This window comes from Lissotriton helveticus, chromosome 1_1, assembly GCF_964261635.1.
Source record: "Lissotriton helveticus chromosome 1_1, aLisHel1.1, whole genome shotgun sequence".
In the NCBI taxonomy this organism is placed as follows: Eukaryota; Metazoa; Chordata; class Amphibia; order Caudata; family Salamandridae; genus Lissotriton; species Lissotriton helveticus.
The window spans coordinates 999,816,351-999,832,982 of NC_136057.1; the positions used below are offsets into that span (position 1 = coordinate 999,816,351).

The 16,632-nt window shown below is 47.3% G+C and overlaps 1 protein-coding gene across 2 annotated transcripts in view; it reads left to right on the forward strand.

Moving 5' to 3' along the window:
- COPG2 (coat protein complex I subunit gamma 2) overlaps positions 1 to 16,632 on the forward strand; it is a 408,642-nt gene that overhangs the window by 308,831 nt on the left and 83,179 nt on the right. For both annotated transcript variants that reach the window (XM_078677502.1, XM_078677504.1), the window contains 2 exons: positions 9,420 to 9,517; positions 9,801 to 9,939. In XM_078677502.1, the coding sequence (XP_078533628.1) occupies positions 9,420 to 9,517; positions 9,801 to 9,939 (237 nt within the window). The remainder of the gene's footprint in view (positions 1 to 9,419; positions 9,518 to 9,800; positions 9,940 to 16,632) is intronic.

The following is a 16,632-nucleotide window of genomic DNA, read 5'->3' on the forward strand; positions in this document are numbered from 1 at the left end:
GTTTATATATTTTTTGCTTTTTTATATGGCGCAAGCTCGATCAGCAGATATTGGAGCGCTTTACATGCATACATTAGAAAGAACACATACATTTTTGGTAGGTGAGCGGAGATTAATTTATTCATGACGTAGGAGTGGGCGGAGTGAAGGCTGCTCTTGTTACTTCTCAGTGGTTGGTTTATGCGTCTGTGGCACCCATGTTCAGGGAATACACTTACCCGGGGGCATTGTCCGTTGTGCACCACTATTACTGGGCAGCAAGATCTTCCCGCAGTGGCGATGTTTTGCGCAAGCATGTTAATTGACCTGGCACAAGCCTGGCTTGTCTAGAGTGGTCGGTGCTCCTGTTCGTCGAGGCTGCCAAACGAAACAAGCGATAGGGTGTATTTGCAAGGATCGCCTGTGTGCACTTAATGGATATGTGTGGGGTGCTTCCTTAACCTGGAAACACTGATGTTCACAATTGCACTCCCTAACTAGTGATAGTGAAAGATGCCAGTTTTCTTTGGCAGTATTTGCTCTTGTGGATAAGGCAGTAAGATTTAGCAGGAAGGAAAGGAGCGTCACGTTTCTAATGGTTAACTGTAACATCTGTTGTGTTTTACTTTTTGTACTCCACGAATTGGCAGTAATGTCATCTGACTGTTTACTTTTTTACAGCAGCGCACGATGTGGGCGAGAAACGACCATTGTAACTAATGTTGTGGCAAGCTACATGATGTTTTGTTTATGCAATTTGCACGTTTGTCGCAAAGTCAGTTGTGGGAAGCGGGTAGAGTAGCAGAAAACAGGTAGATGAATATTAATTACTTAGGCGATGGAGATTAACATTGTTTGAAAATAAGGATGCTTTTTCCATTGTTTCCCTTTTCAGTGATGAGCTTCCTCTGCATGGCGAGTTGAACCGTACATTTCTGCAAACTAAATTAGGCTCAGGGCACACTTTGCAGTGGCACGTAGTGAGTAGTTTGAGTTCAGCCGGGGGGCATCTAATGTTTCTGCCCAAAGGACAGGTAATTTGCCTTCTTGCACTTCAACGGGGTGTGAACCCCCAGAGGCTGGGTCCCTGTTTATGCGTTTGAAAGACTTTTGCTCAAAGGAGGAGTTGAGGCAGATGGTTCTCGCTTAGCTTTATTTTCCTGCCAGTGAAACCTTTATGCACTGCACAGGGAGGGAAGAAAGGCACGTTGTGGGTAGGGACTGCAAGTACCGCATCCTGAATAACGCTTTGCTGTCAAACCATCAACTGATTCTCACCCGTTGCAGTTAGCATTGTGACTTAGTCTGACGCTGACCTCCTGCTAGGTGCGTTCCGGGATAGTGGAAGTGACGTCACTGACCCTTTGACACCTACCCTCCAATAACGACCTATGTGTTGCTAGCGAGTTGGGGGAAAGGGAAGGAAGACACTACAATCCCATAGTTTTTTCACCCACTGCTCCCCCCTACAAGACGAGGAATAACAAGGGCAGTGCCAGCGTTAGCATCACTACACTATCCCTACTTCAGTGTTACCGATGTCTTTTACGGTGTGAGCTACTGAAATAATCACGCGGTGGTTGGTAGAGGGCCATGGACATGTAGGTATGTGACTTTGAGCGGCTTGTGGCTATCTCCTCCTTTTCATCATGCAAACTCGCCTCGAGCACCCGAGCAATGGGACAGTCTCGCCCCACACTCCATCCCTCGCCCCACACTCCATCCCTCGCCCCACACTCCATCCCTCGCCCCACACTCCATCCCTCGCCCCACACTCCATCCCTCGCCCCACACTCCATCCCTCGCCCCACACTCCATCCCTCGCCCCACACTCCATCCCTCGCCCCACACTCCATCCCTCGCCCCACACTCCATCCCTCGCCCCACACTCCATCCCTCGCCCCACACTCCATCCCTCGCCCCACACTCCATCCCTCGCCCCACACTCCATCCCTCGCCCCACACTCCATCCCTCGCCCCACACTCCATCCCTCGCCCCACACGCCATCCCTCGCCCCACACGCCATCCCTCGCCCCACACGCCATCCCTCGCCCCACACGCCATCCCTCGCCCCACACGCCATCCCTCGCCCCACACGCCATCCCTCGCCCCACACGCCATCCCTCGCCCCACACGCCATCCCTCGCCCCACACGCCATCCCTCGCCCCACACGCCATCCCTCGCCCCACACGCCATCCCTCGCCCCACACGCCATCCCTCGCCCACACTCCATCCCTTGGCCCACACTCCATCCATCGGCCACACTCCATCCCTCGCACACCCTCTATATCTCTCTCGCCCTCCCTTTATCTCTCTCTCGCCCTCCCTTTATCTCTCTCTCGCCCTCCCTTTATCTCTCTCTCGCCCTCCCTTTATCTCTCTCTCGCCCTCCCTTTATCTCTCTCTCGCCCTCCCTTTATCTCTCTCTCGCCCTCCCTTTATCTCTCTCTCGCCCTCCCTTTATCTCTCTCTCGCCCTCCCTTTATCTCTCTCTCGCCCTCCCTTTATCTCTCTCTCGCCCTCCCTTTATCTCTCTCTCGCCCTCCCTTTATCTCTCTCTCGCCCTCCCTTTATCTCTCTCTCGCCCTCCCTTTATCTCTCTCTCGCCCTCCCTTTATCTCTCTCTCGCCCTCCCTTTATCTCTCTCTCGCCCTCCCTTTATCTCTCTCTCGCCCTCCCTTTATCTCTCTCTCGCCCTCCCTTTATCTCTCTCTCGCCCTCCCTTTATCTCTCTCTCGCCCTCCCTTTATCTCTCTCTCGCCCTCCCTTTATCTCTCTCTCGCCCTCCCTCTATCTCTCTCGCCCTCCCTCTATCTCTCTCGCCCTCCCTCTATCTCTCTCGCCCTCCCTCTATCTCTCTTGCCCTCCCTCTATCTCTCTTGCCCTCCCTCTATCTCTCTTGCCCTCCCTCTATCTCTCTTGCCCTCCCTCTATCTCTCTTGCCGTCCCTCTATCTCTCTCTCGCCCTCCCTCTATCTCTCTTTCGCCCTCCCTCTATCTCTCTTTCGCCCTCCCTCTATCTCTCTCTCGGCCTCCCTCTATCTCTCTCTCGACCTCTATCTCTCTCTCGGCCTCTATCTCTCTCTCGGCCTTGAGGGAGAATCGTTAGGGTTTGGAGGTTGCGTGCTAATGTGGGGTATGTCCTAGCAAGGACCATGGCGCTGACGCCCTGTTTTTTTGATGCATGGTTGTAAGATGTTTGAACAAAACTCAATAAAAATCTGTTTTAAAAAAAAAAAAAATCTCTCTCTCGGCCTCTATTTCTCTCGGCCTCCCTCTATTTCTCTCTGCCTCCCTCTATTTCTCTCTGCCTCCCTCTCGGCCTCCCTCTATCTCTCTCTCGGCCTCCCTCTATCTCTCTCTCGGCCTCCCTCTATCTCTCTCTCGGCCTCCCTCTATCTCTCTCTCGGCCTCCCTCTATCTCTCTCTCGGCCTCCCACTATCTCTCTCTCGGCCTCCCACTATCTCTCTCTCGGCCTCCCACTATCTCTCTCTCGGCCTCCCACTATCTCTCTCTCGGCCTCCCACTATCTCTCTGTCGCCCTCCCTCTATCTATCTTTCGCCCTCACTATCTATCCTATCACCACAGCATCACTCAGGAGCACCAAAACATCACTATGCGCTACCAAAATGCTTATAAGTACAACAGTAACTTACAATATTATTATAATATAATATTATTGCCAACATTGCTTAATATTTTGCAACAGCTATCATCTTGCAAATCATCTTTATAAACCAATACAGACTTTGCTAAAAATGTAATGCAACACATTGTCATATACAATGCCAATAACTCAAACTTTAATGCTGCGAGACCTATTGCATTGCAAATGCTTGTTTATTTAAATAGGGGTGATCCTTTACTCTCATATGGGCCAAGTTACAAATTACTGCCTCTATGGTAACGAGGGTTCGTCCTCACTAACAAAATACTGCTGTTATGAACATCTCAATTTATTCAAAGGTCTAACTTTGTTAAAGGACCCAGAGTAGCCGCTATTTATATATATATATATTATAATATGTTATATATTATAACGCGATCTCTCTATCTCCTTACCTCTGTTTGCCGGTATCACCTGTTGCTCCGACGTCGATTCTATTTCCGGGTTCGGAATACCAGCATTTTAGACTCCTCCGGACTAATTAGTCATACGTGTCGGCTATATTGTTGTCAGACAGTCTTAGTCTATACCTTTAGTTTAAATTTCATGGAACGTAGGTATCGGCGATATTATCATCAGGCGATCTAAAAAAAATGATGCGCTTACTATCGCCAAGTCTCCATTGTTTTATTTTTTTATTCAGGGCCTCACGAGTAAAAAATAATTGAATTGACACTCCCTCGAATATGAAGTCTTTTTTGATTTTTATAAACCATGTGTGGTCATGTATCCTACTCCCATAATTAAAAATTGAATGTTTTTATAAGTTGTCAGTGTCTTGTGAACTTCAGAGGGAAACTCAACACTTAAAGGGGATATTATACTTTCCAAAGAAGTTTTATGGTTTTGGTTAAATGTTATCATATAGGCTCTTCATTTCCGATTTTACCCTAAACAAGTTTTTAACTGGCTTCCAAATGATTAGTGCCTAGAGTTCATCTGCCCTACTAAGGAAGTACAAAAAGATCCTTGTTGGAGCCGGTGCATCAATTTGTAGAAACTCTTTCTAGACTAGAAACAATTTACAAAAGGTTGTCAGTGAGGTGTTCTCATGTCTAGATTGTTCTTCTTGACTGCATCTAATGGGTCTAATGTCCTATTTTAAACAAAAAGTGATCATCTTAGTGTTCACATGTATCAATTTGGATAACAGGCGGACGTTGAAATGCATGAAATGCTAATGTCTACAGGTTTGTTAAAAAAGCGTATCCACCATCAGTGTGTTCCACAACCTTTTTGCCAGTTTCACTCAAAGAAACTAGAGCCAAAGTGTCATTTCCATGAGGGAAGATATCAAAGACTGAGTTAACTCGAAATCCATTTGCCTCTGCGAGTCAACTTCAACAAAGAATGAATGTCTGACTTTTGAACTCCCACTCTATGAAGGCATGCAGTGATAATCACTTGGGACAGCAGCAAAGAATCCCAAATGGATATTGAATTTTGGGCATTGTAAGGACTGGCTACATGTTACTCTAAAACCATGCAACATTCCATCTACCAGGACCAAACAGATTCATATGGACAAATGTAACATAAGAGGCTCAAGCGGGGCAGTAAAAATAAGCTGTTGAGGTGTTACCAAGTCCCTACTTTCTAGTGAGGATGATCTTCATTTTGAAAACTAAATTACTGCTTAAATTCTGACTTAAACAGATTCCGAAGTGGGCTACATGTTAGCATTTTGCGTGATCTTGACTTGTGTCCTGCTCCTGTTGGGGTGAGCTTTCTGTTGCATTCCCTGTGATAAATATCAGGGAATATCTCAAGAAGGAGGAGAATATGTTTGTTGTTTGTAATCATAGTTCTACATCTGTGAATGCTGCATTGAATGAACTGTTACGAGCCCCTAGGGACGAGACTAGACTCTACATATGTATATATTCTTTTCTAATTATTATTATTATGAAACCCTTCTGCCTTCCCAGAAACACTTGAGAATGGAAGATTTCAAATAAGATTCTGCTAGATGCCGTGACTTTCAAAACTGTATGTTAAAACACTCCCATTTAAGTAGCTGAGTTCTTAGTCCTCGTGCCATGTTTGAACAATGTGTGCGGTTTTGAAGTTGGTCCTGTTTCGTAAAACACTATATACATCATAGGTAGAAGTTTATGGTGGTTTTTTAGTAACTCAGTTTGAAATGTAGAAACCATGCTAGTGATAATGTCATTCTGATGTTTGGATCCGGATTCTGTTTTGTCACACTTCACCTTTACTGATTTTGTATACTTCCACTATCCCTGGAATGGTTCTGCTCATTATCTGCTGGATAAAGTTTAGCTTTGGTGGTCAGGAGATTTTCTTTTTCAGAAATGTTACATGCTGTTCTCTGATGTGCAAAGGAAGGGTAGGTCGGAGCCCTATTTATGGGGGTAAGATTGTACACTAGCCCATGTGTCTCATTACCAACATGTGCAGTCTCTTTGCATTGAATCTTATGCTCACTTGTTTTACCCAGATTTTAGGTCTCGCGGTGCAGTGCGCAGTATTGCTCTTGCAGTGAGAGACTTTTTGTAGGGGGTTTTAAAACTGACCTAGGAATCGCACACGCTTGTGTGTGTGCTTTTCCTTTTGGACCATGCTATTGGCCTTTGCGTGCGTCTTTTTATTAAAGACAGCACGCAATTGGCCAAAGGTTGGCGCATAGCTCCGACCATGGCCTATTAGTGTCTATTATGCGCACTAATACCATGTGGCTCCAATTATCGTGCCCAGACACGGGCGCGATAATGGAAACCAGATGGCTCGCTGTGGCACCGCACCACTCGTGGGCTCCTTCTTTTTGGATCCATTTCACAGGGAAGCAACGAAAGGAAAGAAGGAAAGAGAGGTGGGCAGCTCGCGCGCACCACTCGATTCCTTTGGCTGTTGCTAGTTTTATTATATCTGTGCGTGTTTGCTTTGTGCGCGTGCCCCTGTTTGTCCTGTGCGTGTTTGTGACTATATATCTTTAGGTGTCTGTGATGTGTCTATGTTTTCTTGATGTGTTTAAATGTCGGGCAGACTGTGGCGACTTTTCCCCACAAAGAGATGAAAACGCATTACTGGCGTGTCACCCCAGTGCCTCGGTGCTCGCCGTCTTCTGCGCACCCCCACTCCATCTGACAGCCTGGCACCCTGGAGCCCCCCGCCCTGCTCGCAGGATTGATACGCGCCACCTGTGTGCTCTCTAACTTTATGACCACCGGTTAGGGCGAGTCAGCCCAGGTGGCCCGCAGCACGCTCGTTGTGAACTGCGCGCTCTTTGTGAACTGCTGCTGACAAGTGCCACACATCTTGGTTAGGGGCAGCACAGGACGTGAGGATCTTGTCACGCGTGTGCTGCTGCATCTTTCGGACGTGGCTTAGGTTCCTGTTTGAGTAGTGCCCTGGTGATTTTTTTTCCTGTGTGTGCTGATTAATATGCGCGTGTCAGAAGGGCAGGCTGCGTCTCTGAGTCGTGCCCGTGGTATTATCACTCTTGCTTTTCCCGGTAGCTCCTTCAGCAAGTTGTGGGGATAGCGTGCTTGCTGTTTCTTTTGTCTGAAAGAATTAAGAACTTCGCACTCCCATTTTGAGTGTTGTATTATTCCAATGGCTGTTTTCCTGTGCCATCCTTTCGGAAACGGATAGCGGTGCCCAGGCTGCGAGGGTGCACTGAACAGCGGACAGCTCGAGGGTCTCTGGAGGTTGGGATAAGACACCTGGGAGTAGAACCTGGGTTCCTCATTGCAGAGGACGGTGACAGGAGGAGATGACCGCCTCTGTCACTCTGTCCTTGCCACCGTGGGGTTAACAAGAGCATAGCAGGGGACTTTCAGCGCCTGCCTTACATAACTGTCCCAAGACAAGCCTATTTTGTGGATGACCCGAAAAGATACCTTTATGTTATTTTTGAGTATAAATTGCCAGATGTGGTTTGTGTTGCTTAATTTCCTGAGTGCATGTATCTGGTTGATATTTGAACTTAGAAAGACATAGAAAAAAAGGTAACCAAAACTACAGGTAAGTGGACTAATTGAATTTGAGCATTCATTTTAATCACCCCCACCGTCAGATGCTGGAATCGTTGTCGATGATATATAAAGCTAAAAAAACAGATCTGTCGTTAGTTGGCGCTTTTAATGGCAGCCCTTCCTACTAAAAGTTCATCATTGGTTCCACACCCCCTATATGTATTTTCAAGACCTGGGTTGTTTACATGAAAAATAAATGATGCTGCCTTTTAGTTTTAAGTGGTCTCGAAATGATTTATTTTCTTGTTCACATTGGAAGTGCCTCGGTGTATGAATGAAAGCTTATCATTTCATTTGTAGATTGATGACAAACACTGAGCCTATTAAATGATGCATCTTTCTATATGTGCGTTTATACAAAGAACGTAATAATGAACTATATAATGAGGAGCACATAGACACTTACGAAGTCTTTTGAATTTAATGAAAATCACATGACATAACACAGCATAACATGTCATAAGCAAACATAACATAGCATAGCATAACTTGGCATAACATAACAAGACTTACCATAACATAACTTAGCTTAGTTTAACATAGCACAGCATAACATAACATAACATAGCATAGCATAACATAGCTTAACATAATTTACTTGCAAGAATATGCTGTGCTCTACCACCTAGTTTGTGCCTGCTTCAGCCATTGGCTCTCCTGCAGCATTACCAGATTACAAGGGAGAAGAAGTGCACTTAAGTATCGGGGCTACAGGGAAAATCTCTCCTTTAATTTGTATACAATTGTTTTATACTTTTAATTTCTTTTGCACAATTTTGTAAAAAATGTATGTTGCTATTGCTTGTTTTAAACCCAGTCATTACAAAATAACGTGTACAAAACACAGCATATCCTTTTGTCAGAGAACTTTATCTGATACATGCAAAATGATACCATTATTAACACTGTTTATGTAAAGATTGTGCATTTCTCTTTTACTATAATATGTGCTACTAGCTGCTTCGCTGGTCCCATTGACAATTCCTTATTCTGAGTCCTCTATGCGGCGTGCAGCTCCGTCTCTATTCTCAGTGGTAATCATTCTAACTAGCTGCTTCTGTAGTCCTGACGGTAATTCCTCATTCCAAGTCCTCTGGGCAGTGCTGCAGCTGCTTCTCTGGTCATAGTGGTAATTAATCATTCTAAATCCTCTAGACAGTGCTGATAGTTGCTCCTCTGGTCCCAGTGGTAATCCTGCATTCGAAGTCCTCTAGACAGATCTGGTAGCTGCATCTCTGGTCCCAGTGGTAATTCCTCATTCTAAGTCCTCTATATATTGCTGCTATCTTCCTCTCTGGTCTTGTCGGTAATTCCTCATTGCAAGTCCTCTACACTGTGCTGCAGCTGCTTCTCTGGCCCCAGAGGTAATTCCTCATTCGAAGTCATCTAGGCAGTGCTGCAGTTGTCTCTGTTCATACATCCTCTACAGTCAAAACCAAAACACATAGATAAAAGACATTGTCATTTACCATGCGGACATACTCAAACTCTGATAAATGCGAGACCTATTGCATTGCAAATGGTTGTTCCTTTTACTAGTCTCTTGAAAATACCCTTTGAACTAACGAATGTTGTTGAAATCTGAGCCAGTGATGAACTTTTAGAAAAGCTTTTATAGACCAAGAATTGTTTGAAAAAGACTGGAAAAGGGGATTAAGGATACAGCTGCACTGATAGTAGAGCTTTTGTTTGTTCTACACATGGATGTTAATAGAGAAATCATTGCCCCACCTGGTATTTATGGTGAAATGTGTGTTCTCTTTACTCTTAGTTTCTTGCACATTCAATTGCACAATGAAGTTTGTGGTGAGAGACTGCGATCCCAACACCAGGGTCCCAGATGATGAAGGCTACGACGACGAATATGTTGTGAGTATTTTTCTTAGTCAATTATATCATGTGAAATAGTGATTATCTTACTAAAGGCTGTCACACACAGTAAACGAGTAACTGTACTCTTAGCGCCGGGTCTGGTCTGTTTCAATTAACTAAATATTAGGCAAAAGTGTAGATGTTCCTTAGTGAGCTCTGTTTGTTCAAAATAAACGCTCTTTTTAAAGACTACATTCTGGTCTGTGTTTTGTGGTTGACATTGTGTCTACTGTTTAAGCATGCATGTGCTTACAAAAATGTAATTTATTACTTCTCCCAGTTAGAAGACGTGGAAGTGACTCTCTCTGACCACATTCAGAAAGTTCTGAAACCAAATTTTTCAGCCGCCTGGGAAGAAGTTGGTGATGAGAATGAGAAGGAAGAAACATTTGCTCTTGCCTCCCTAAAAACACTGGAAGGTAATAAGCTTTTTTATATATATGCATGTTGTTTAAATAAACTGTGACCCAACCTCTTGCTGGTTTATTGCGGAAATTGTTCACAGCCTATCATACTGAAGAAAATGTGCAGTATTAGCAATGCTCACTCCCAACTGGTGCATCAAGTTAGGTTGTACAAGCATACACTCGGGTACTTTCATCACAGGCTGCTACCTCAGTAAAGTCTGTTCAACATCTGTACAATTGGGACATCAATAAAGGCTCCGTCACTTCGATGTGACTATGCACCAAAGATTTTTAGTTGGTTAATTTTCCAAATTGTGGCCATTTGTAATAATGTGGCAAAACCAAAGCTGTTGCAGAATTACTCCTGCCAAGAACAGGATCGGGGATTGTGTTTCAGGACGTGAAATAATTATCTTAAGATAAGGGTGAATAATTAATTGTGAATTATGTCCTTTCATTCAATGTAAATAATTATGGAAATATATATGGACAATTGTATCTTTTTTGTAAGGCTTTTATGAGCCATGAATAAAGTATTTTAAATAAGAGAACTATGTAGGTGCATGACACGAGATTACAGCATCCTGTGAAAGTAAAAAAGATTTAAGGATTGATCTGAAATCATTGGCAACATTTTGAATTGAATGCAGCCTTTTCAAACATGTGTAGTCACTTTAGGCTGCAGCAAATGTTTATGCACCAATTTACTGCATTATTGATGGCCAGAGGTCAGTCAATTGCACACTGTCTCCAGCATGCCTTCTTATTGTTATTGGCCAAAGTGGTCATTGTCTGTCCAGATATGCTCCTGGCCATATTCAGGGCCTCCTTTATTGTTTTGAAACCTTGTTTCAGAAGGTAGCCTCGGTGTGTGGTGCCTTCTAGCCCATCAAACTGTCTAGGAAATTCCCCAACTGCAAACTTGCATGACTTCAAATTTTTGCTGAAAAGATAAAAAAAAAAAAAGACCCCTGTTCCTGGAATGATGGTTAAAAATCAAATTGTATTGTTGATCAGTGCCTCCGACTTAAGCCTTGTATTCTTACAAGTCCTGTAGAAGCTTATCTGCATTTTTGGGTGAAGAGTATATTTGTAGCATGTGTTGGCCATAGATACACATGGTTAGCATTTTCCTACCATCTAGTGTTGGGCTTGGACGATTGCAAGTTGTTTTTAGGTCTCGTGGCGTTGAACAGCTCGTAAGCGCTGTCTCGCCAGAGATCTATTGTTGCTGGGTCGGCTTCCCAGGAGACAGCACCTGGCCGCGCGCAGGCGATTTGAGCGGGCCACGCGCTCGCGAACGCGCTCAGCTGCTGTCTCCTGGGAAGCTCCAACACCACACACGCATGCGCATACACAGCGACACACGAGCGCCCTTGCACGCACACACCCACCCACACATACAGAGAACCCACCCCCGCCGTCGCATACACACACGCTCGCACACACATACACACACACACGTGCACCGAGCGCCCCCTCCCCCCCCCAACGCCCCCCCCTGGCCCACTTACCACCACTCCGGACTTCAGCCGCCACCGCGGGGCTCTCCCTCGGGCATGGGAGCCCTGCGTCACCAACACTGCTTCTCGGGCCATCCGTGGGCGCGTGCGCGGGCTTCCGAAGGCGGAAGTCCCGCCCCACGTAAGGTTTGTTAGGGTTCGCTGCGATAGCGTCTCGTTTCACTTTCAGGCAAAAAAGAACTGCTTTAAAACTCCTTCAGCCGCTATGGAAAGAGGACAGCACTCGCAGGGGCAGTTTACCGATGTTTTTATTACCAGCGCAACAAACGCGTTTGGAAGACTCCTTCAGTAAGGAAGCTGTATGAGAAAATGATTTCTTCTTTTGAAATAGAGATGTAATCACAACGTTGTTGCCGATACCCGGCTTGTTAATGATTTCTATAGCGCCCACGAAAAGCGGAGCTGTCCATTGGCGCTTTAAAAGGCACCTGTTCTCTCTCAGAAGAAGCTCTCGGGCGCAGGAGCGCTCACTCTCTGGACAGATCGCCTCGGCCGGCATAAGAGGAGGGAGCCCCCTCCACGCACACTCACGCCCCCGTCCTGGTTGCCCATCACTGCCAGGGAAGCTGCCGGTGATTAATGGCAGTGCTGCCACCCTGACCGAGCGAGCAGAGCCTGGCATCAGCCCCCCCCAGGAGCCTTCGGGGCACCCGCTGCCCCAGCAGCAGCCCCCCTCCCGCTGCAGCAAAGCACCCCCTACTGCCCCAGCCCCCACCCCTTCCTTGAGCCCCAGCACTTACCCTCCCCATACCATAACACCCCCACGGCTTCCACCTTGCCCCCAAGGGACCTCGTTTGTCCTAGAAATTACCTTTCCCTGGCCCCCCTGTATCCTCTTACAGCTTCTCCCCCCCCCCCCCGCAGCCCAGCATCCTCTTACAGCTTCTCTCCCCCCCCCCTCCCCCCCCGCCCCGCAGCCCAGCATCTGAAACCACCATCCGCTGGCACCCACCCGCTGCCTTAGCAACCCCTCAGCCACTGGGGCACCCCCTGTCCCTTCATCTGTCCTCGCTAGCCCCCCAGTGCCGCAGCCCTGACACCCCCAATCACCCCCCGCCCCAGCATCCACCATTCCCAATAGCACAACACCCACCTGTTTCCTCAGCAACCCCCCTTCCGCCGCTGCATAGAGCCCTCCCCTGACCTCTGTGACCCACCCCCTTGTCACCTCCATCCACAATACCACCCCCACCCGCCTCGACAGAGTAAGTGCCCAGGAACGCACTCCCACCAGTGACCTGCAGGGGACCCCCAGATGTGCACTGCAGGCCCTGCGCTCATTCAGCTGTTTTACTGGAATTCGAACCTAGGACCGGCATATTACACAGATCTGCGCAGTCCGTGCATCAACCCGCTCAGCTATCTGAATTGGAATTTTCTACCAGTAGTTCGCAAACAGAGGGCCGCATCGGGTGCAGAACCCACTCGGCTATCTTACCAGGACCGGCATTAATTTACAGGTTGCATTCAGACCTCTGCGGTGAACAGCTGTGCAATCTGACTGTAGTGGAAGCCTGGGAGCTGTTACTGCAAGCTCCAAACCTGCCGAACTACCCTGCTTGCCCTGGGCCCGCAAATGGTGCACCATTTCTGCAGCTGGCATTCTCGATTTGCACTGACGCTTTTGAACCCCCTCAGGGCACTCAAAGCTAAGACCTGCACATTGCACTTGGACCTCCCAGTGGCAGGTGCATTAACCCACTAGCCTTTCATATTGGAATTTGAACTGCATGTCGCTTTGATTTCCCCTCGGGTGCATTCCCCCACTGGACCAGCATCATCGTAAAACTGGACCCCCTGACCCCGGGTCGCCGCCCCAGGTTCATAACCCACTGATCTAGCTTCCCAGGAGCCGAGCCTGTGACCTGCGGGCCGCACCCGGATCTCCGTCGCAGGAGCCCGGACCCCCTGAAGATGCTGCCCGGCTCCATCGAGATCTCCGGGGAGAGCCTGTCCAGCACCGAGGTGAAGGACGTGGTGGACAGCCTGCGAGAGAACTCGGTGCGCCTGCTCTCGCTGCGAGGCTGCCACCTCTCCGACCGGGACTTCGGGCGCATCTGCCGGGGCCTGGCCGAGTCCCACTCACTGACCCAGCTCAACCTCAACCTGGGGGTAGTGGGCAGCCTGGTGCGGCTGCTGGCCGAGGCCCTGCAGACCAACCGCTCGGTGCAGTCCCTCTTGTGAGTATAAGTGACTCTGATTACAACAGATGTGTGTGTCCTGCTCATTCTCACCTGTAGCGTCCACACCTCCCCCGCACGGTACTCAGCCTCTTCATCCCGGTGCACTTTCCCTCCACTGTCACCTCCAGCCTCTTCTAGAGTCCCTCCGAGACCTCCCTAATGATCCCCGGGCTCCTCTCCTCCTGACGGAGCCATGAAGGTGACAGTCGCCTTCGGGAGGACGCTGATCGTGGTGCCCTGCAAGGATGGTCTCACGGTGGGGGACTTCACGCAGCAGGCTGCCCAGAGGTACCTGAAAACCAAGGATAAGGTGAGAGATCAGCCCGCCCAAAAATGACAAGTGTGTTTTTGTTGTAAGCCGGCTGCTTCTGAAGTGCCTGAGACCAAAGGGATAAAGACACAGGCGCGTTTCTGTGCACAGGCACTTTACCGTGGGAAATGTCCCAAAGATGCTTGTTTTTCGATACATCTTAGTAAATATTTCAGCCGACTGTCTAAAAACAAAAGAAAGCCAGTCCTGCATAGATTAAGAGACTTTTAATCACAAGATTAACATAACCTGCTCCTGCTGAAGTATGCTCCGCAGACTACCTTTACTGTTTTCATGCTACATATGATCACTGTACTCCTATTCAATAGGTGTTTTCATTGTTTGTTGGCTGACTAGCTATACCCAGCTCACTGGGACGTATGTGTTGCTCTTGTTCCGTGTAAAATTAAAATGCAATGTACTCCTGGCAACACCAACACGAAGTGGGCAATCTGTGTTTGACACCAGAACGCGAGGAGACTTCCTGTGAGGTGTGCTTGCTGTTCCTGTCGAAGAAAACAGTTCAGCAGCGAAGGAAGCATTGTTGGGCCCACACTACCATGCAGCGACTCACAGAAAACTCACCGGATAACTTCGAGTAACATTTGCCACACTCCGAACTAAACTGAGAAGACACTGAGGCGCAGATGGCACCACCAGATGTGCAGATACTGTTGGCTAGCAGTGGGGACAGCTCAGACTTGGTCCCGGATTCCACATGGGGGCACATGAGCCTAGACCCCTATCAAACCACCCAAATTGGCTTTCGGAGCCCCACTGCCCTCGGGCCATGGAGGTCTCCACCAACAGGCACACAAACACAAATCCACTCTGCCTGGAAAGCCTTTGACTAGCATTGAAAAATGTAAAACAGTAAAGTGTTTTGGTGCCGAAACATACCACATCGGCACAAAGACTCAGGGCTGAAGCAGTGCATATTGGATCTGAAAAGCCTCCGAACCAAAAGATGGTTCTTCTTCAAAGACCTCCGCATCGAAACTGGCACCTAAGCTGTCGGCATCGAAAGCACATACTAAAGACTGCAACCATTACAAAAATCTCTCCAACGTCTTCCACATCTTCTATGCCGAAAAACACCAAGAGTAGCAAAGAGCCACGGCAAAAACAGTTGCAGCCCATTCTTCAGCACTTGGGAGATAAGCTCGGCAAGGGACCAAATACTTTTTCCACACCCAGACACTGGGAAACTAGGCACCAAACCACTACCACTACCAATTGTTTCCCTTACACTTCCTAAAAGGAAGAAAACATTTGAGGAGGACATTGCTGTACCTGAACCAACCAATCAACCAAAGAAAAGGAACAGAGGCACAAGCCCTATTTGTTTACCTCCTTTCTCCTCCTCCGCCTTCATCTCCTATTCCATCTTCACCTAATCTACCTTCCTGGCCAGTGCAGACACCCTCTCCACAACACTTGCCTTCTTAGCAGCCACTTTTTCACAAGATCAGTCACCTACTGGGGATGATCAACCTAAGGAATACAATAGCCCTTATTTCACAGACCCACAGGGAGATCCCAATACTGCCCCTGATCCATTGGATATTTATGGATGGTACAGATCCTAACCAAATGATGCATCATACCATGATCTTATCAGTAGGGCTGCTGCATACCACAAAGTAACCCTACACACTATGGCACAAGAGGATTATTTCCTAGTTGAAACGCTGAATAGATCACAAACAGCGTAATCACTCCCTATGCTTAAAGGCATTTTGTCTTCCACACTTCATATTTAAGCAGCCAGTTAAATATGGGGTAGTCACCCCTCGTATTGTAAAGAAATATAAAGCATGCCCATTGGACTCTGACTATATTAAGGGCCCAATCACACCAGATTCATTAGTGGTATGCACAGCCAGGAAAAGAGCAAATTCACAGGGCACTGGGGATGCACCTCCTACAAATAAAGAGAGTAGGAAATCTAATGCCACAGGTAAACATGTTGCAGCACAAACCGCCAACCACATGTGTATTGCAAATTCTATGGTACTACTCTTCCGATATAATCGTGTCACATGGGATGAAATCCAGGAATTACTGTAACCCCTCCCTGATCAATACCAACCTTGGTACACAATTATTGGAAGAGGGTAGGGCTATATCTAATGCCACTATAGAAAGTATTCTTGACTCTGCAGACACAAGCGCCTGCGAGGTTAACACCAGTGTCCTTATCAGATGTCACGCATGTCTCGGAGTCTCTGGCTGCCAACACCTGCTCAATTTACCATTTGATGGACAAAATCTATTTGGGCCACAGGTGGATGAACTGCTTGAAAAGTAAAAAAAGGAATAAAGACACTGAAACCGCTAAAGCAATGGGGGCCCTACAAATATATCAACACCATGGTTCCTTTCGTAGGGGTCAGTACACAGGTGGACCGAAGTGGGGCGGTGTAAGGGGGACGGCGATTTGACACTGACTCCAGCACTGGACATAAACAATAGGGCTACTATCGGAGTCAATTTAGCAGGGGATCCTTCTATAAAACAAATTATAGAGGTGGAGGCTGTGCAACCACTACCAAAACTCCCACCCCTCCAAAACAGTGACCACCTACACCTCCGCCAACTATATATAACACCAGTCTAGGGAAGGTTAAAATATTTCTATCCACACTGGCAGGACATCACAGCAGACCAATGGGTACTATCCATAATC